At 37.5% G+C, this 20,782-nt stretch overlaps 1 protein-coding gene and 1 long non-coding RNA gene across 3 annotated transcripts; one reads left to right on the top strand and one right to left on the bottom strand.

Moving 5' to 3' along the window:
* The first annotated feature begins 1,742 nt into the window (after window positions 1–1,742).
* Window positions 1,743–18,845, top strand: abch1 (ATP-binding cassette, sub-family H, member 1). 2 transcript variants are annotated; one of them, XM_088305420.1, is made up of 21 exons: window positions 1,842–1,893; window positions 2,182–2,250; window positions 4,833–4,972; window positions 6,735–6,894; window positions 6,970–7,124; window positions 7,692–7,799; window positions 8,479–8,572; window positions 10,137–10,211; window positions 10,627–10,807; window positions 11,033–11,129; window positions 11,195–11,363; window positions 11,509–11,609; window positions 12,877–12,947; window positions 13,032–13,081; window positions 13,821–13,877; window positions 13,966–14,036; window positions 14,193–14,281; window positions 15,291–15,394; window positions 15,930–16,089; window positions 16,917–17,021; window positions 17,565–18,845. In XM_088305420.1, the coding sequence occupies exons 3-21, from the start codon at window positions 4,845–4,847 to the stop codon at window positions 17,669–17,671; spliced, it is 2,082 nt and encodes a 693-aa protein (XP_088161546.1). In that variant the 5' UTR covers window positions 1,842–1,893; window positions 2,182–2,250; window positions 4,833–4,844; the 3' UTR covers window positions 17,672–18,845. The 2 variants fall into 2 exon arrangements, with proteins under 2 accessions (XP_088161545.1, XP_088161546.1); XM_088305419.1 differs by lacking the exon at window positions 2,182–2,250 and having other exon boundaries at window positions 1,743–1,893.
* Window positions 15,695–20,268, bottom strand: LOC148330033 (uncharacterized). The gene is made up of 3 exons (XR_015845140.1): window positions 20,173–20,268; window positions 17,548–17,703; window positions 15,695–16,094 (listed from the first exon to the last, which is right to left on the bottom strand). It is a non-coding gene; the product is annotated as an uncharacterized LOC148330033 (long non-coding RNA).
* Between the last annotated feature and the right edge of the window lie 514 nt (window positions 20,269–20,782).

Genomic DNA, 20,782 nt, shown 5'->3' with positions numbered 1-20,782 from the left:
AATACTAATTGATTGACTGCACAGCCCCCCCTGTAGGACGCGTCTTTTATGTCCCCCCGACCTAAATATGCGAATGTGCTGCTGCCTCCAAGTGGACATCTGATGCAATTACAAGCTAAAAAAATCCAATCTGCGCAACTCGCACACACTAACTCCGGATATTTTACACGGCTGTGGTCGTTTGCACACGACAAATGGCTGTCGTCAATTTGACACCTGACAATAAAATAGTTCCATTCACAGCTTTACGCGGTTATGTATTTCGTATATGTTGCTAGAGTACTCACGATGTAGGTCAAACATTTCCCGTTTAACATGGGAAAGGTAAAAACATGTTAACGTTCATACACTTGAATTTTAGTTTTCACACGTGATTTTCCTTTTTCCCCACGGGTTTTCACGCGAGCCGCTTGTTTTCCGGGTACGTCACCACCAAGCGACAATTCCAGCGCTGCTCTCAATTACTCATTTAATTGATTCAAATTAGGTCTTGAAAACCAGGACACCACGTGAAGAACGTGGCCTATATACGTGTGTGAGACTAGTATTTACCATATAATTGACTGAAAATATCTATGCTGTGTGTTTGTTAAAAAAAAAAAAAAACATGGAAAGGAGCGCGACGGTATTTTCGGTGTACATCGTCACCAAGTGACGTCCTCGATTTGTCTGTAACGCGCGTCGAATTATGAGCTTTGAAACCATTTGTTCTACCTATATAGATCAGTGCTTGAAAATCAGGTGATTCGATGATTTGGGCTGTAGAGGTACAGGAAATTGACATTGTCTAAATGTAGGCAACAGAAAGTAAAAAAATATATATGTTTATGGAAAGAATGTTGTGTGTGCGTGAAATGTACACGCACAACATTATTTGATATTTAATATTAGTTCTACGCAATCTCATTCATAAGACTTAAAGGAATAAAAAATAGTACATTTGCTAAAACCCATCAAAACTTCATCGGGAAAAAAGGTTTTGGAATTCTATGAAAATGCACAGCCAGGAATACATTCAGCAACGATGGGAGTGTATGTTGCACATACTGGATAGCCAAGTAATCTATTGATCTCTGTTGGGAAGTTCTTTTCCTTAATATTTTGTTAATTCAGTAATGATTTTTATGTTACAATACCATTGTATTGGGAAATAAACTGATGTTATTGTTTCTGTACTTGCATTTATTTGTATCTGCAACACCAGCTTTTCCCCAATAATTGTTTTGTCTTGTTAAATGTACACTTTATGCCAAATATAATATATACATAATACAATAACACTGAATTGTTGTGGAACTAAAATGTTGACTGGGCTGTTATGGGCTATGCACATTGAATCATTAGTAACTTTAAATACAACGCAAGTATATTAGTAGGTGTGTCCTTCAGTCTTTCGAATGGTTTTCTATTGGCCGGTTTACTACAACAGCATTATGAAATTATGTCTTTTAGTTTTAGTGTGCCACCCCAGGATTTTAAGTGGCCCCACCAGACCACGCCTATGAAAAAATTCTGGAGGCGCCATGCGCTCGTAACACTATTCCTTTGAATATGTACTTTGTAATAAAGTTCTTACTTATCACACGCTTTCTCAGAGAGACAGGCGCTGGTTGATGCTTTTATTCATCTGTCATTAAAGAAAATATAATCTGTTTGTTGATCCTGGAATTTCCCTTCACAAATAAATAAAAATTGCGAGTGCGCTCTGCAGCCAGGATTACTCGCTGCGAGTTACACGTCCACCCCTCCTTTCCTTTTTCCTCCAGCAGGGGGCTCCACGGTGCCCGCCACCTCTCTGCAGCCATGACCGCGGCGGAGGAGGCTGCAGCCGGCCGGGAGGATGCGATGATGGCGGCCTGCGAGGCGGTGGACTGCACCGAGATGGGCGACCGGGTAAGGTGCATCATTTTGTGGGGTGGGTGAGGAAGTGTGGTGCATTGGTGACAAATCCAGACGACACGCTGCTTGGCCTTATTGTTTGTGTGGGTGAACGCGCCTGTGTGCGGAGTGAATTGTGGCGGTATGGGAAGTGGAATAAACGCTTGTCTTCATTCAGTTGTATGAATGACTGCATGGAGCGGGTTTCTTGCGATTCAGAATAATTTTATGAAAGCAGATTATTATGCAGGATTTTTCTAATACCGGTAGCATTGTGGCCTAGTTAGCATGTTGGCTTTGCAGATGTGAGGTGGTGGGTTCGAATCCAGGCTCCCACTCTGCGTTCTCCACGTGACAAGCAACCAGGGAAGGGTATTTTCTAAAAGTATTTTTTTCTCAAACATGCATAATACTTTAAATGAACATGCCAAATCTCCATCTATGTGAAATTGAATGTTTGTCATTCTTGGCGACCAGTCTAGGGCGTACTCCAATTGTCTTATCCCCTAAATATATTTCTTTCATCTTTTGCTTTTGTTTTTTTCTTAACTTGAGAAAAAAAAACACCTCTTAAAACCTCTTTAGTGTCCTTGCATTATTACAGTAATAGCTTTTATTGTTTCTGATGGTATAATTGCATTTTCTGTCATGTTTGGAATTGTCACCGTACATTGTGAAGAAAATCGCAAATGAATTCAAAATGAGAATATCTGTCAGAAAAATTGCAATACAATTTTTTCCAAAAATTGTTCAGCCCTAGTGCACCCTGCTTCTCTCGCCATAAGTCTTATTCCTCCCCCCAAAAGGGGCATACTAGTTTAATTGAAGGGGTGGGCAAACTTTTTGATTGGTGGGTCACAATGGGTTCTAAAATATGACAGAGGTGCCGGACCAGGAGCAGATGGAGTGTTTTGGTAACCTCACCTCATCGGCGAAAAAAAACCCCCATTTTAAATAAAAGTGAACAAAAGCATTGCAACATAATATATGTCTTTGAAAAACCACAGTATTTAGAAAATAAAACATTAACAAGGTTTATTCATTTCATTTTTTTTTTCAAGTTTGGCGGGCCGGATTAAAACGTTTAACGGGCTGCATGTGGCCCCCGGGCCGTAGTTTGCTCACGCCTGCTCTAAATGATCCGAAGTAGGGTAATGTGATTGGTGATTTCCAATATTTCCTCCTTCATATGTGAACTGCAATTGGATGGCGACCAGTCCAGGCTGTACCCCGCTTCTCTTACCAAAAGTTAGCTGACGTAGGCCCCATCCCACTTGGCACCCGATTGAGGACAATTGGACAGAAATTGGATAAATAGAATTTCTTAGTGTAACCTGTTAGACATCCTGCAGGTGTGTGTGTGTGTGTGTTGACTGAACCTGTTCTCCCACTTTGCAAGCATGCCTTAATGAGGTCCTGTTGTAGTTGTTGCTAGCAGTCTGCCTCACTTCATCGCTTTATCTTCATCCACACACGTCTTATCGTTTCCGCTCCATCGTCACCTTCACATGTAAGTTTTGCCTCTTCTTATCTGGCATTTGTCCTGTCGCTGCAAAATGGATTTCTGCTGTCTTCAATGTGATTTAGACGTGTCGGAAGATGAAGGTCGGAGTGGCAGAGGTGAAAGGCAGCAGATTATTGTTATGCAACAACGCCAGGCTCCCGCTCTCTAATCTCCCGCCTGGGGAAAATATTGGTTTCATGTTGAGGAAAGAGGTTTATTTTTTTATTTATTGATTTATTTATTTTTTTTTGCTTTTTGGTGTGTTTAATTGCAGTTGTTAAAATTTGGGAATGTTGCCACATGAGTTGTTGTTGTTCACATTGGGATGAAAGGGCAAAACAGATTAGTCCTGTTTGCAGAATCAATATTGCAATTTAATATGTAATTATTTTTTTCAAGTTCCTCTTCCCAAGCATTTTTAAGTGCACATCTGTATTACAATAAATTTGCAAATTTTTCATACATAAATGTTTTTATCTTATAGCATAGGCATCCACTATAATAAAGACACATAAATGAATTACATTAATTAATAATTAATAAGAAAGAGAGTTCATCTACATCAATTATGTATATAAACTTACTAAATAATCCCATTGATTTGCCGTCTTTGAAACGTTCACAATAAGTTCACAGTCCGCAATTTCCGACCTCAGGGGTGGTAATCAGCCGTGTGTGGTATGAAGATGAACACCTGACCCAGCCCTCTTACCTGACTTGTTGGAATGTCCCTGTGGCCTGTTTCTGATGTCAAATGTCTTGAAATAACATGAAAAAAATGACCATTTCATGAAGGCTAAATACAATCCCAGGGTCAAGATGTAACAAAGGCATGGATTACTGTTTCTCAGTGCTGTTGTGAAAAGAAAGGCTTTACTATAGCCAGCTGCTTAAGATTTAAAAAATAAATAAATAACTGGATGTAACAACACCAATGTGCCGGTCCAATTTAAAACAAAAATTTGAGACTGTTGGCATGAAATAAGACGCCTGAGGACAAGTCAACAGGGTGAGATCTACAAGAGCCACTTGTACCAAGCATCCTAACTTCTCTACAATCTTGTCATCTCCTGCTGTGCTTTTTGTTTAGTGGGACATATATATGACTGTCCTCCACATAACAGTGAAAGGAAATCACTTGCTTTCTTAAAATAAACCCACATTTAGCAAACACAATGAAAACAGCAAGGGCCCCAAAATTGAACCCTGTGGCACGCCATATGACAGAGCAGGACTCAGATCAGGCAAGGTTAGCACTATAAGTCCTGCCTGCCAAATGGATCCAAAATACCATGTAATATTTATAACAGGAAGTGAGAAAGGTAAAGAAAAACTATTTTACATGACAAAGGCAGCGATGAATGTTTCTTATCGATTATTATTGTCTACTTATTATAACGTGCCGATTTCTTTTCGCTACTTCATCACTGATCTCTGCCACTGTTTGCAGAGGCAAAAGAACATGAAGGACGACACGGAGGTGTCACTGTCGCTGGGAGACCCCGCCATTCAGTGCCGGGACGTTTGCCGATCGTATGGGAAACTTCAAGTTCTCAACAACCTCAACCTCACCGTGCCGCAGGGGCAAATGTGAGTAGAGCAACTGGACTCGAGAACAATGATCATTCGGTCCGTATGATGATGGGTGTATTATTGTTATGTCATTGGCTGTAAGATTTTCTACCCAGTTAAGTCAAGGCAGCACAACGGAAGCAGAATTACGATTTAGTAATAGCAATAAAAATAATCTAATCTTAATGACAATAAATTTATACTATATGACCGAAAAACAAGTTGGAACTTTACAGGAGTAAAGTTGTAATTTTACAACAAAAAAATCTGAAGCACTTAACCCCGAAAACTAATGTGTAGTACTTTATTCTGAAAAATCTCAATACAGCAAAACCTTGATTTCTGGATTCAATGTTTTCCGAAATGTTCACAAACGAGATAATGATTCCTATTGAAGATAACTGAAATCCAATTAGTTGGTGTGTCTGTTCAAAAATAAGCACCGTGCAGTATAAAAACACGTGAAAATAAACTTTATCATAAATGCTAGCAAACCACTGTGCAACATCTTCGCCTTTCCGCATATTTTACTGTTTCTATTAAAGGAGGACTAGACCCAAGATGATACAGTACCATGTGTCATCACGCTAATAGTGGGATAAGAATATTTTAACAATTATAAATGCATGAAAATGAAACAAATACGTCTCATGTCGCCTTCTCCTTGTTTGTTTCTCAAGTGCAAATAAGCTTCCCAATTGAGACATAAACTTCCCTTTTAGTCCTGCCCGATCAATAGCCCAAATGATCCACGTTGTTGAGCTCATCAGGAACATTCCGCCACCCTGGCATGTGTGTCATTTCGATGTCCTTAGACGCACCCCACTTTTGTTTTGACTCAAGTTGGACGGCATGAGGAGGCATTGACGTGAGCATCACTCGTCCAACAAACACCTTGCTGCATTCCTCCAGTGACAACTGCAGTTGCCCAGGGCAACAAAACCTGCCAGGAGAAACACTTGTTAAAAAAAATAAAAAAATCTTAAATGTATACAGTCGGGAGAAGTATAGGACATCAAGTTCCTCAACGTAGTCTCAAAATGACAACACGCCGGAGTGTAAAGTAGACCTCCCTCAAAGCATAAATATTAGTTTAAATCTTATAATCAGCGATATAAAAATGATTACATTACTCTGGAAAATTCAGAATGTTGTTAGAGAAAAAAAAAAACTTTATTCTGGAAAAAATGTCTTGAAAATAAAACGTTATTGCGGGAAGGGATGTGGTTACTTTCAACAATAAAAAAAAAATCTTTGGGAATAAAACTTTATTCTGAATTAGGATAACTGACAGTTTGGTCTCAAAACCAATTAATTTATTTTGGGAAGACATGACGTGAAAAAAAATGATTTTATTATTTTATTTTGAAAATTAGCATTTTATTCTGGAAAACGTGTATTGTGCCAATAATGTGACTTTATTTTGTACAAAATGCATTGTAGTGCATTAAATAAAAAGTATATGAATTGGAATTAGTGGCCATACAACAGTATGCGACTCTCATACTCGACATAGTCGTCATACTCATAAATGTCAACAGGGGCACGACGACTGTTATTGTTATTTTATCACGTTTGCCATCATCCGTTTAGCTTACGTAGTCATGATCTGTTGACATTAAGAGCGCTCTCATGGTCTAACGAACACCCTCGCAGAATCTTCCTCTTGAAATAATCTGACTTTATTCCGGGGGCGGGGGGACTTCAGATGTTGCAAATATGTACTTAAATATTCTCGGATGCTTCATTTTTTTTTTTTGTTGCTCTTATATCCTGGAAGCTACGGCCTCCTGGGCCCGAGCGGTTGCGGCAAGACCACCATGCTAAAATGCATGGTGGGAACTCTGAACATCTCCCGAGGTTACATCAGCGTGCTGGGGAAGCCGCCGGCGTTCCCCGGCCACGGCGTGCCGGGCAGGATGGTGGGATACATGCCCCAAGTAAGCCTGGGTTGTCTTTTTGCGCCTGCTTAATTTCTACAAATTGCGTTGTGAGTCACATGATGTGTCGTGTAGGAGCTCGCCTTGTACAACGAGTTCACCATCAGCAACACGCTCACCTTCTACGGACGAATCCACGGGCTGACATTGAGGGAAACCCAGGCCCGCATTAACTTCCTGATTGAGTTCTTGGATCTGCCGCAGAAGGACCGGCTGGTCCGCAATCTCAGGTAGAAATTATTTCTAAAATGAAGCCTTGACTGTCAAGTTTTAATTTGGCTGTAAGTGAAATCACACGTAAAATAAATACAAAACATCTCAAATCATCTTTCCCCGTTGAAATGAATGGAAACACCATTTGTCTTTTTAATCAGAAAAATAACACTCTTCCAACTGGGAGTGACAATAAACAGTTTGACGCATGCAATGGGCCTCTAATTGGAAAAATGATTCATTATTTGCCAAACCGTTGCCTGTTGTGACATTCGCTGCCACCATCAAGCACTCAAATTTTTGCTTGCAAGTCAAAGAAAAAAAAATCTGCCGAAGTACCACTGTACACTGTACAGGAAGTGTGTATAAAGTGCGGCTGAAAGTGTGCTCTGTACTACAACATACATAATGACCGAATGCCCGTAATGGCCCGCTGCAGCTCTGATAGTTTACATAAGAAGCCCCTGAAAGCAGCTTCATTAGCGTGCCATGTAATATTCATGCACCATGTGACATTGCAGCCATAGTCACAATATTTTCACTAAGTAAATGTAATTCAGGATGTGTTTGTGTTCGTGTTACAGTGGTGGCCAAAAGCGAAGGGTTTCTCTGGCGGCGGCGCTGCTCCAGAATCCCGAGCTGCTCATCCTTGATGAACCCACAGTGGGCGTGGATCCGGTGCTCAGGGCCAAGTATGTACAAATCTCTTTGTCTGCACCCTCTTCCCTACATGCTAAGTGCCACTCACATTCATCTCTCTGCAAATCTAATACGCAAGCACTCTGAGCTCCTTGTGTAAATGGATGCCTACAGGAGAAATGGAGCCGTGTGTGAGCATGGTGCCATTAGTTCCTGGTTGCTTCTCTATCCTCAAGAAAAGGAAACATGAAACCTGACATGTTCCCCTAGTTGATGTGGCACACTGGTTGGCTTCTACTTGAAATATTCATCAGTGATTATTCATCACTCAAGTACAATGTGGACCATCGTCCGTGTCCTTTTACAAGCCAGCAAGCAATTAATTAAGTCCTGGTAAAAACAGGATGGAAAGTGGAAAAAACACAAATGCATATAACAGCACCATTCACTGAGTTGGCGCAATTAACAAAAATGTGTTTGAACTTGGAAAGTACATCTATCTAGCTATCTGTCCATCTAGCTTCCATCTATCTGTAGGTCTGTCAATCCATCTGTCAGTCCATCTTGAGTGCTTTCAAATGTAATTGGATTTTGCTTAATGATGGCGTTGGCTTGCTAGCTAGCTAGCTAGCTAGCCTTCACATCATTAGCTAGATACCTAGCTAGCTAGCTAGCTAGCGAGATAGATAGATAGATAGATTGGGTTGACTCTCACTTTTGATGTCGTTCAAGGATTTGGCAGCATCTGGTGGACATCGTGAAGCCGGGCAAAGTGTCAGTCATCATCACTACGCATTACATCGAGGAGGCCAGACAAGCCAACGTGGTGAGGAAATGTCTCATTTACCTCCCAAAAAAGTTAATTTGCCTTTTGAAAATAGTGCGATGTTGGTGCGCCTATCACAATAGGTTATATGTATACTAGTACCCTACATTTCCACTAACTAGCTTTGCATTACAGCTGCAGTTATTCTGAATAATTCCTTCGTGCACCAGTTAATCCTTCGAAAACTGAACGATTAGTAGCCGTAAATTTACTCTGTAGATTATTTTAGTTACCGCCCAATGTTATGCTTTCTGTATGAATCCAGAACAGAGTCAGTGTGTCTCTGTGTTTGGGTCAGGCAGTTCAGAAAGATTAAGTTTGAAGTCACACACAAAACTACTTAGCGATGGTTTGAGCTCGTTGGAGGTCTGCATTTTTTGAACATAGCACACATAACGAGAAAATATCAGTGATCAAAAATCTAAATCTCACGGGGCGAGGCTGGGCAAGAGACGTGTTTGTACATGAGTTGTGATCTAAGAGTATGAAAATGCTTCTTAAATTGAGATTTTGTTTTATGAGGAAGCAAGTTAGCACAATAGAAATAACCATGACTAGAAATAATCCGTAGAATGAAAAATAGCACAGCACACTCCGGCACAGATTTATGTGTCCAATGATTGAACTGATCGGTTATTGATGATAACCGCCATCTTGCACATGAAAAGAAACATAACGACAAGAAATAATACACTCTGGTGTCACTAGAAGTTGTCGCTGGACCATGCCAGTGTTTAAATATTTCTAAATGGAGATCACAACCGATAAAAACAAAGGCGCTCATGCATAGACACAAAATCATGCATGTTTCCCCACCGCAACAAATAACAGTCACAGGTGACTCTTTGCAAACAAAGAGGCACGAGTTCTCTGGTCAAACCAGTCAGGTGGCTGGGATTCATTTTGTGACTTAAAACAAGCACGAGTGTCTAGAAATGCTCGCCATGAGGGAGGAGTTCACAACATGCATGCTTACATGTGGTCTGCACTTGATTCACTTTGTTTGCCTTGCAGCCGCCAGTGCTGTTTATTAGCCCTAAGGGGACTAATATAAACATGCACTGTATATTTAAGTTAAATAAACAACTTGGTTTTAATCTTGTAATTTTTTATATTAATTTCATTTTAGTTATTTATTTTATTTATTTTTTACATTTTTCTAATACACAACAGCGCTGACCTCCACGAAAGCCTCCATTGAAACTGTCAGCTACAAATATGGTGTGAACGCTGGACTAGAGTTGCATGTATAAGAAATGCTGGAATAGTGAATGTATTTAAAAAAAAAAAGATAATTGAAAAAAATGTTTGAAAAGTCATGTAAAATGTGTATAATGAACAACATATATAAAGTGATGTCACTCAGTGAGCTGCAGTAATATTGGTCGTTTTCGCCATGTATGCAAAAATTATGCCTGTCAGTATTTTGGTGTTGCTTCGCCACTGGTGTTCAGATATCCATTGCTTAATATATATGTGTGTGTGTGTGTGTGCGTGTGTGTGTGTCCAGGGTAATTGTAAGCAAAACAGAATATTTAATGGATTTTTTGTTCTCCCTGTCCAGGTGGGCCTAATGAGGAACGGCTGCTTATTGGCTGAAGGAACTCCAGAAGCAGTCATGAAGATGCAAAGCTCCACTGTGAGTTGCAAGTCGGCACCCAGGGGTGGTTAGGTGCCTGTGGGGGAGTTTTATGGACGGTACCACCAGGACAAAAAAAATCCTATGAGAATAACAGTTGCAAAGTTGTTTTTTTTTTCTAATCCAAAATAGTACATTTGTTATGTACAATACATTTGCTTTTAATCATTAATCTACAATATGTATTTTACTTGTGGTACTTAATTGAATCATTATTTCCACAGTTTTTTGTTTTGCTGTATTTTTAAGCAAGTGCTACTGTTAACTCACTCACTGCCATTGACGGATAAATACGTCAAAGATCCATTTTTTTCGCTCGGCTGATAGTGAATGAGTTAAAGATGTGAATAATGTTCCAGTGTCTTAAAATATGGTTGAAACTTGTGTACTAGTCCATTGTGTGTCCCTTACTTAGACTCTGGAGCACGCCTTCCTACAACTGTGTGAGACCTCAGACCAGATGTGTGTGAAGCGGAGCTCTGGTTCCCAAGACGACGTGTTAGGGAACAGCCAATCGTTCGAGAGCGGGCGGGATGAACGCCATCCAATTCTTGCCAACGTGCCCAAAGCCACCGGGGAAGTCGTCAGCCACACAGGTGTGGCTTCATCAGTAATTAGTCGCTTGTGTCAAGTGAAGCAAAATGTAATAGCGGGCAGAGGCGGGGGGGACTTGAGTCACATGATTTAAACAAATTTTGATTTACATGTAGTTGTATGTCAAATTCTCGTTTGCGGAGGTACCATTGTAATCAATTTCCAACACATAAGCGTTAAGACTTGAGACTTATATGACTAACTAATGAATAATTGTGATTTGGTAGTGGATTGGAAGGTGCGAGTCAGACACGTGATTCCCAAGTGGAGGAACATTGCCGCCCTCACCATCAAAACGTTGCTGCGGATGAGGAGGATGCCAGGGTACGTCTGCCACTACGGGAAGTCAAAACATTTGGTGGCATTCCTGACGATGGTGTCCTTCGCAGCTCCTTGTGTTTCCAGTTCCTGCTGCCCGTCATCCAGATGTCGCTCATCTGCTTGTGCGTCGGAGGAGACCCAAAAGGGATCCAAGTTGCCGTGGTCAACAACGAGACCTCCCCAATAGCTTTCAGCCACTCGCTGCTCTCTTTTTTGAACAACGACAGTGTGGAGCAGGTACTAAGTGCCAGCGAACAGCTAAGTTATCAAGAGTTCTGTTTAGAGCATTTTAGAGATTTTCACTGATCTTTCAAGACCCATCGAAAATGAATATACCAAATTGTGCATATGGTATCTAATGTCTTATTGTGTGATATGACAGGTCAACTTGTCTCATGCGGAGGCTTTCCAAGGAATCTATGACGGGAAGTATTGGGGCGTCATTGGCTTTAGGAAGGACTTCAGCAGCTCCCTAATGAATAGGTACCATCCGCACTCTGTATATACACCGATTCAAATCTGTACTGTTGGGCCCGCATCCTTTCTCATATTATTAATGTGAATGAAAAATTAGCCACTTCAGTGTCAGGTTAGATTTTAGAAAAACTGAAAGATATCATCATCTTCTTTGGTGTGGCCAAATTTGTGTAGTTTGCAATTTGCATAATTTAATTCAGAAGCATGAATGAAAAGCAGATAGAGTATTTCCCAAGAAAATAAATTCTAAAAAGAAACAGAAATACTTGTTTTTCATTAGACAGAGATTTAAATACAATGTCAGTGAGATTTATATTAAAAAATTACTCTCTCGCAAAAAATATATATTGTAAATGTGTAAATATATGGTTAAAAAAAGATTCAAAGGAGAGTAAAAGCCAAAATGTAATCGATAAATAAATATAATACAGCTATAATGTGATGAAGCACTGAAGACCTTAACTTAGCTGAGGATAAAGAATATGAGCCTGTGACTCTGTGAGTATTGGTGTATGCGCCGTCTCTATGTGTTGCTTCTGCTCATGTTTAAAAATAAGTTATTAACAGCTTATTAATTACCACAACATCAATGCTAATTTCATTAGCCTGTGCATGGTGTTTTGCAGCATGCGTTAGCATAAGGCTAGCTGTTAGTAAGTTATGTTCCTGGTAAGTCAAGGTGTCACTGTGTAATGAGGCCTTTGACTACATGCCTAGGCAAAAAAAAAAAAAAAGCTGCAGCGTTTAGTTTGTCGCCTGACTCAGCATCTTGTCAGGTCGTGCCGCTGTTCTCAATCTCGTGCGTCACGACAACGCCACAGCAGAGAATGCCGCCGCCACTGAAATACCTAAGTGTCACTCGTAATGGATTAAGCTTCAGGGCAGACTCACAAGGTCACAGGAGGTGCAGTTAGTTAGCAAAAAAAAAAAAACCTTCCGCCTTCTGGAAGCAAAAAAGAAAAATCACAAAAAAAAGGTGACTGGAACATCCAAACTTAATTTGGGGTTAATCAGATGCTCTATAAATGATCACATTTAACTTGAGTTTGAATTTGATTGGCTGATTCTGAGTACAGCCTACAGGGTGTGCACACTTATGCAACCACATGACATTATTTTACTTGTTTGTTTTTAATTCCTTGCTCTATAAAAAAATTTGTAATAAATTGGGTTGTGCAAGTGCTGAATCATGTTAATGGTGGAAAATGTGTTTCACTTGGTTTCATTTTTTATATCACTGAAAACCTGACCTGAAAACCTGGCGCTATTACAGGATACTACTGAAGAATGCGTCCAAGGAGGTGATGGATGGAGGTTCAGTGCACGTCTGGCTGGACCAGACCAGTAAGTCGATGGCTCCGTATTATAATCAGTTGTTGTGACGCTAAACTTTAAGGTAAAAAAAAAAAAGACATTTTGTTTTTCCAGACAGACAAATTGCCTTGATGCTGCAGCAAAAATTGTACGAGGCCTTTCAGGTGAAGTTACCTTTTACTTGTTCAAAAGTAGTCAAGTACTCATAAATCCTTATTTCATAACTAATAAAAAGATGTAGACACTCCTCAGCCACTTTATTAGTACAGTGTCATCGAGTGATTTTTCAACTGGTTAATTTCATCTTCTAAGTATATATACAAAGTAATAACTGCTGTACTTGAATTTTGAGCAATCAATTAACGAAAATAGAGATTTTTACAGAATTGTCTATATACATTGCATCAAAGAAGACGAAGTGACTTCTGAATTTTTTTGTCAAATATTTTATCATATACAATATATGTATACATTGGGGTGTAACAAGAAAAAAGATTGAATCCGATTTAACTGGACCAATTCAAATCAATCTATTTTAAAATATACCGTCCTTGAATCGTATCGCACCCCATTTATCAAGATACATACCGAATCATTTTATTGGAGAGAGGAAAAACATCAATATATGTATATTTTATTGCAAATTTGACATTTGATTTGACTTTATATTATAATATAGTCCATAGGCTCATCTCTGCTCCTAAAATTCATTAGTAAAATGACCAAATAACACGAAAATCATTTAGTCACTAGTAACTAAAAAAAATATCCTGTGGATAATGCAACTTACTGATGCAATATTTAGATTAATTTAATTGCATCCAATCATCCTGTTGGTTATGATCATTTTGTCCAGTAGATGGCGCTGCTTTCCCTCGTTTAATAGCTTGTTTTCCTTTCCAGGCTTTTGTGGAAAGCAAGCTGGGTAGCCAAGCCTACTTGTATGCCTTGCCCATAAAGGTGAACAAGACAATATTGTATCGTTTAGTTCTCAAGTGGTACTACTGCAACAACATATTTTCTAACACTAATTTCCTCTGTTGTGTAGTTTGAAGAGGCCATTTATGGCAGCCAGAATACAGACTTCACTACGTTTGTGATGCCAGGCGCTGTCCTCAGGTCAGTTGGATGTCACAATTCTTTTTCATTAGTTTACATAACCCATTGGCCTTGTTGGACTTACTTTTCTCCCCGATTTATTTCTTCATTAAAAGAAAGCGAGGTGGACACGAATGGACAGCACAAAGTTCAACTTGTTTTGTTGTCGTTGTCTAGCATTGCCTTCTACTTGGCCTTGGGCCTGACTGCCCTCTCCTTTGTTCTGGAGAGGAAAGAGGGTCTTCTGGACCGATGCTGGGTTGCAGGTGGGGATTGTATAGTTGTTTATGTATAGTATCGAGATTATCAGCTGTCTTGACACTCAAGTGTCAAATATCTCTTGGAGTTGTAATTATTTTTCAATCTTCAATGCTTTAGTAAAAAAAACATTTAAAGGGATGGACATTAAATCAATTCAGTCTGAGAGTAAAGCATCAGTTGTATTGGTGTTGCCTTTGATATCCTGATGTTTCAATTTCATTTTATGAAACAAAATCAAATTGCAAAAGTGCCAAAAGCCCATGTTAACATCAGCTAGCAATAAACATGAAAAGTAAAAATTTGCATCATCGATATCATGATGTATCATTTTCTCACGATACAGTATTGATATAGAAAAACACTGACAGCTAAAAATATATAATAATTAAAGCTATTTCTATCAGGTGATAATTTATTGATACCATGATTTATTGTTTTGTTTTTTTTCATGTTACGGTATCAATAAATCAATAATAATAATAATCAATAAAAATCATCAGTCAATAATAGTTGGATGTATATTTTTGGAAGGGATAAACACTAAAAGCAAAAAAAAAAAATATTGCAACTTTATTGCAGGGGATGTTTCATTTATATCATTTTTTATGACATTATCAATTTTAATGTCAAAAATGGATATTATCCTTCAGCACTCTTGTAATAGTTTTTTAAAGGAACAGACACTAAATGCATTTGATGCATTTTCTCTTGTGATACAATATCAGTACACAAGTGGCAAATTTCTATATCACAGCAGAAAATGTGTTCCAAGTTGACAGACTTTAAAGTAAATCATTAAAGCCGTCAGTTGCATTGCTATTGTCGTCAGTATCAAAATGTATCGTACCGTTTTTATCTTACGATGCAGTCTAATCACAAAAGTGAAACAAATGACCATGACTCGCCAATACTTTAATCCACAAAATTTGAAGAGATAAACATTAAAGCAATAGATATCAGAGATTACTTTTCAACTTCAATACTTTTATATTTCTAATCTTGTGTATTTATCAGGTGTGAGCTCACTGGAAACAATGCTGGCTCACCTTTTCTCTCAGCTGCTTGTCATCAGCGTTCAGATTATCCTCATGCTGCTCTTCGTCCTGCTTGTCTTCAAGGTGCCAGATAACAGCACACACTACAAACACACGTTTCATATTTATTGATGTGTAAAAAAATAAGACTTTAACTTATAAAACAGGATTTTACTATGGGGGAAAAAATGCTACTTTTTTGACAAATTGTGTCTTTATTCTTGAAAAAATATGACATTATAATACTTTATTTTCACTAAAAATGTGACTTCATACCTCTGATTTCATTCTTGAAAAATATGCCTATAAAAAACCGTGAACATTTTCACATTATTCTTGAGCAAAAAAATAATACTAGAGTATATTCTTGTCAAATATATGACTTTATAATTTGAAAAAAATGTGAATTAAATCTTGAAAAATATGACTTAGTTCCTAAATAAATACAACTTTATTTTCCCTCCCAAAAAAGGCCTCTTTCAGGAAAAAGGTTTTTTAATGAAACAAAATAAAAGTAAAATTAGTCACTTTGCTACCCCAGCAACAGAGAATGAGGGAGGACAGGTTTTTTTTTTCTTGAGAATGACTTTTCGAGTTTAATGCTTGTGTTTGCGTGCAGATGCCTAACGAAGGCTCCTTGGTTCTGATCGTGCTGCTGATCGTGCTGCAGGGCATCACCGGCATCTCCTTTGGCCTCGTCATCTCCGCCGCCATAGACGATGAGCAGAGCGCCAACCAAGCCGCGCTTGGACTCTTTTACCCCAACCTCATCATGAGTGGTAGGCTGCGCGCAATAGCTTTTTGTTCAAATAATGTATATATATATATATATAAATATTGTCAAAAAGTCTATTCTTTAAAAGATGGCTATTCCTTGAAATAAGACTTAACACTTTTTCTTGAAAAATGCATCGCTGAAAATGCTGACCATTCTTGGTAGAAATTACATTCAATAATGCTTAAAAAAATTGCAACTTTATTCCCTGATAGGACTTCATTCTTGGAAAAAAAAAACAAGGCTTTCTTGTTTTAAAAATTTCTTGATTTGCCAAAAAAAAGGAAATTTATTCCTACAAATATGCTATCAAACTATGACTTTAATACTTCACTTTTCAAAGATGCAACTTAAGGGGAAAAAAGTATTTTCTTAAAAAAAAAAAAAAATTGCTTAAACCTCCCTTAAAAAAAAAACAGGCTTTGGAAACTTTAGCTTTTAGAAACCTTATTTAATACAAGTTGTGGAATCTTGAAAAATAACACGAAAACTAATTGATGAGCTAAATCTATATTTTTTTAATTATATAAAAATGAATAAATTCATTTTAAGAAAAAATGCATACTGCATTAAATCATAATTTTCTGCTTACAGTGTAAAACCACGACTATTTTCTTGTCACCCTTTTGATACTCAAATGTAGTTCTGTCTACGGTAAAGCTTTTTTTTTTCTATTTGCTTTGTTAATGTTCCCACTGTGTGTTGTCTTTGTTTACGTGTTGCTAAAAGGTGTCAAATGACTTGTCCCTCTCGAAATGTAACATGTTGTGAAAGGCGATCCTGTTGTTGGATTGTTGTGTTCTGTTATACAACATGTTGTTGTGATGTCAGGTATCATTTGGCCTGTGGAGTGCATCCCCTACCCGCTACGCTACCTCAGCCTGGCCCTGCCTCAGACCTACGCCTCCGAAGCACTGCGATGCATCATGTACAGAGGTATGCTAAAAAATAATTTTTTTCTTTCTGGAAAAAAAAATTATCTTGGAAGCATTATTTTTTTTTTTCTTCTTGAAAAAAATTGTATTCATGGAAAAAAACATTTAATTTTTTTTTGTGGGGCAAAAACTGACTTCATTCTTGAAAGAAATGACGATATTGAAAAAAAATCTTTCTTGAAAAACTATGTAATTGATATAAGAAAAATCTGTCTTCATTCTTTAAAAATAGGACTTGACCTATCATTCCTGAATAAATGATTTACAACTTTTTTTCTTGAAAATACAAAACATCATCCTTTAATACAAAAGACTCCTGTTTTGAAGAAAATATCACTCCATTTATTTTTAGGGGGGGGCTTCATTTTTGTAAAAATATGACATCTCTCACAACAAAAATTATAACCAGTAAAAACAAACATTTAACTATTCCACTGTCGCAAATAATTAAATATATAACTAGTGTATCATACTCAAATGCATGGGTAAAAGTGTTGCTTTGCAGTGCATCTGTTGAGTTTTTCTACCTGTGCGTGTCCACCAGGTTGGGATCTGACGCACATGATGGTTTGGCGAGGCTTTGTTGTCACTCTGGGCTGGAACACGTTCTTCATCATTGTGGCTACTCTCATCTTGAAATTCAGGAAGTGAATACTGCAAAACAACCGCTACCCCCCCCACCACTCCCCCCAACACACACACACACATACACACATGTGAGAAAGAATGCCTGCATGCTTGTGCTGCCCATGGAAAAGGACAATGTATGAAGATGCTTTCACATCAGGGCTGGGAAAAATATTATTTTCTTAAATCTAAAACATTCAATATTTAGGCGACATAATGCTGCATGGCTCCCGTCGAGTGAGGAAGTGGGACAAAGAAAGTTCAACTGTTCAAGAGTCAAACTATTATCAGCACCTGAAATTGGTTCCTGTTGCGTAAAAAAAAAAAAACACGATGTGGGGACTGCTCAATAGTGACAAAATATAAACTGGGCCATATATGGACATAAGCGGATTTGGTCCCACCAGTGATGCTATACAGTTCTTTTAAATAGTATATTCTATTCAATATTTATGACAATAATATGGATTCATTTTAATACATTTTCTAAATAGATACGTCTGAAAGTGAGAATGTAATTTTATTTGCTAGATAAACCATTTTATTTAGTATATTAATTGAACCATTTTCCCTTAAATTTGGTTAATTAAATCTTTTTTTTAATTCGCTGGTATTAAAAAATAAAATAAAGAATATTATTAAAATAAACATATTTACATCTGTTTTTGTTAATTGGTCAAGAAGAAATAACCAAATTAAAATAAGACTGAATTATTATTTTATTATGAAAGTCAACTATTTTATATATCTTGCATATACATATTTTAACTTAGCTGTTCAATAATGTTCTACATGCATCTTGTTATTGCCCCCAAATAATGGAGCACGCAGCCAACCGAAGCAGACCAAAGTGGATGAAAATATGCCGACTATACATGTGGGATATAAACTTGTGTTCATACAGTATTTTCTTGAAGTGAACTTTTTGATGGAAATAATGTGAAAATTGTATTTTAATGTTTTTGTTTGTGTTAAACAAAACTGTTGATTTTGATGCTGCTGTCATTCCACTTTGCCGGACAGAGTGGACACCACTCGAGGGTCAGCTGACCACCTCAGCGACCCTGTGGCATCATCACGTGACATCATGTCTTGTACATGCAACTGTCCATCACACTTGGTATTCTTCGTCCGATGGAACTTTTGCTCAGAAGTCAATAAGATCAGAAAAGTAAACAATCAGTGAAACTTTTTTTTTATGTTTCTGGGCATATTCATGTATTTCTTTTACAATAAAAGTATTTCATTGTATTATACCATAGTGTGACAGTTTTTTTTTTGTTTTGTTTAAAAAGCTTCAAGCGAAAGGTTGATTTCATGGGTGAGAGGCCCAATGTTGCACTTCTACGAAATATTGAAGGAATGAACTGCCTCCTAGCGGTCAATATTAGAACTAGACCTTGATTTTGTCCAGTAGCCATCTGAGAAAAATCTCCCTATGTTTTTGCACTTAATTTAAAAACGGCAAAATTAAATTAGCCCACTCTAGTAATCAGTGGGTCAGTTCAATTTTGTATAGTTCAGAATAAAACCTCTTTCAAGTTTGCCTATCATAGCCAGTATCCATGTTGAAATTTAAAATAAAACTTAGAGTTCATTACTAGACGAGCCCAAAATGCCACACAGGAAGTTTCTAGGTTCCATTCCAAAATAAAGGTTTCCTGCTTATATGCCTCATTACATATTGTAGTATTAGGTGACATATTACACATATGCTTTCAAAATGATATTAAAAAATAACTTAGTCATAATAGCTCATGTTAAATTTAAAAATAAAAGTTCCTTTTAGACGATCCCAGTCCATCAACCGCCTACGCTGCACTGAGTATGATGTAAATCGAGATACAGCCAGCAGAGGGCAGTACATCTTCAAACGTGACTTGTTTTTCTTGAAAAAATAATACCTTAAAATATCTAAAGCTTTGTTTTATTTTTTAAAAATAACAAACTTCTCTTTTTTTAAATTATTATTTTTAGAAAATGATAACATTGAAAAATTATGCAACTTTATTCAAACAAACTCATTCCTGGAAAATCAATAAAAAAAAAAAAAAATTTTAAAAAGCTACTTTATGCCTAGAAAACTATGGCAATTCCGAAACAGCAACATAGTGATTCTAAAAAAATACTGTTGGAAAATACTTTACTATGACTTTATACTGAAAAATGTGACTTCATTACCAAATACAAAACTATGCTAATGTATATTAAAACATTATCACACCACGAGAGAGCTTCCATAGAGTGTGCCCAGTTTTGCTGAAATCTGCGCACATCTTTTTTTTCTTGAAAACGGCTCACTTGGGTTTGTTGAAGGTCAATGCTTATTACACAGGCGCTTCATTAGCATTTTTACAACCTCGTCAAATATCCCGACGCTTTTTACGCTGATGATTTGCAAAAGCATTTTTTTTTCCACCTTCAAATGAACCTGAGTCGTGAAAGACTTTTCAGATCACGTTTCATTTCAGTAAAGACAAGCCAAGCACTTTTATTTTTCAAAAGTGGCTTTCGGACTCACTTACCTCTGTATTCTTTTTTTTCCAATTTATTTGTTAACAAATAGATCAGCGATGTTCCTCATGACAAACACTCGGTTCCCACACTCACGTGACACATGTCTTGCCCAGGTGTACCTCATTATCTCGTCAATTTGCTGGTATTTAGTTCCCTGCTGTTGTTTCGTCTGTTTCTGATCATTGTTGTTATTGTGGTCATGTTATACCGTCACACGTTCCTTGTTATTTTTCTTGGCTGATGTGTTATGTTTTCTTGTTATTTTGATATTTAATGCAGTATTTATGTTTTTCCGAGTGGCTGTGTTTGTTTTATTTTTGGAAATACATTCAACATGCCTTTGGTTTTTGGAACTTATTCACCACACAAACCTGACAACCAGCATCCTTGAAACTTTTTTTCTTCCCCTGAAAAAAATTACATTATCTTGGAAAAATATGAAAGAAATATCCTGCTTTATTGTTGATTAATTTGTCTTTATTCTTTAACAAGTGAGACTTAATTCAATATTATTCTTCAAAAATGTGTCTTAATTCTCAAAAAAAAAATAATCCTGCTTTATTCTTCAGAAATTTGGCTTCATTCTTGGTAATAAAATTTTTTATTCTAGAGAAATGT

The sequence above is a fragment of the Idiotropiscis lumnitzeri genome, chromosome 9 (genome assembly GCF_059441095.1).
Source record: "Idiotropiscis lumnitzeri isolate Australia: NSW breed Sydney's pygmy pipehorse chromosome 9, RoL_Ilum_1.0, whole genome shotgun sequence".
Taxonomy (NCBI): domain Eukaryota; kingdom Metazoa; phylum Chordata; class Actinopteri; order Syngnathiformes; family Syngnathidae; genus Idiotropiscis; species Idiotropiscis lumnitzeri.
This window is presented reverse-complemented; position numbering and strand designations above follow the sequence as displayed.

Bases quoted from the DNA above. Each gene is read 5' to 3' on its own strand.
- abch1 (XM_088305419.1), top strand. From the start codon at position 1,804: ATGACCGCGGCGGAGGAGGCTGCAGCCGGCCGGGAGGATGCGATGATG. The intron at 10,212-10,626 runs GTGAGTTGCAAG...TCCCTTACTTAG, and splicing joins TGAAGATGCAAAGCTCCACT to ACTCTGGAGCACGCCTTCCT. The intron at 13,878-13,965 runs GTGAACAAGACA...TCTGTTGTGTAG, and splicing joins TGTATGCCTTGCCCATAAAG to TTTGAAGAGGCCATTTATGG.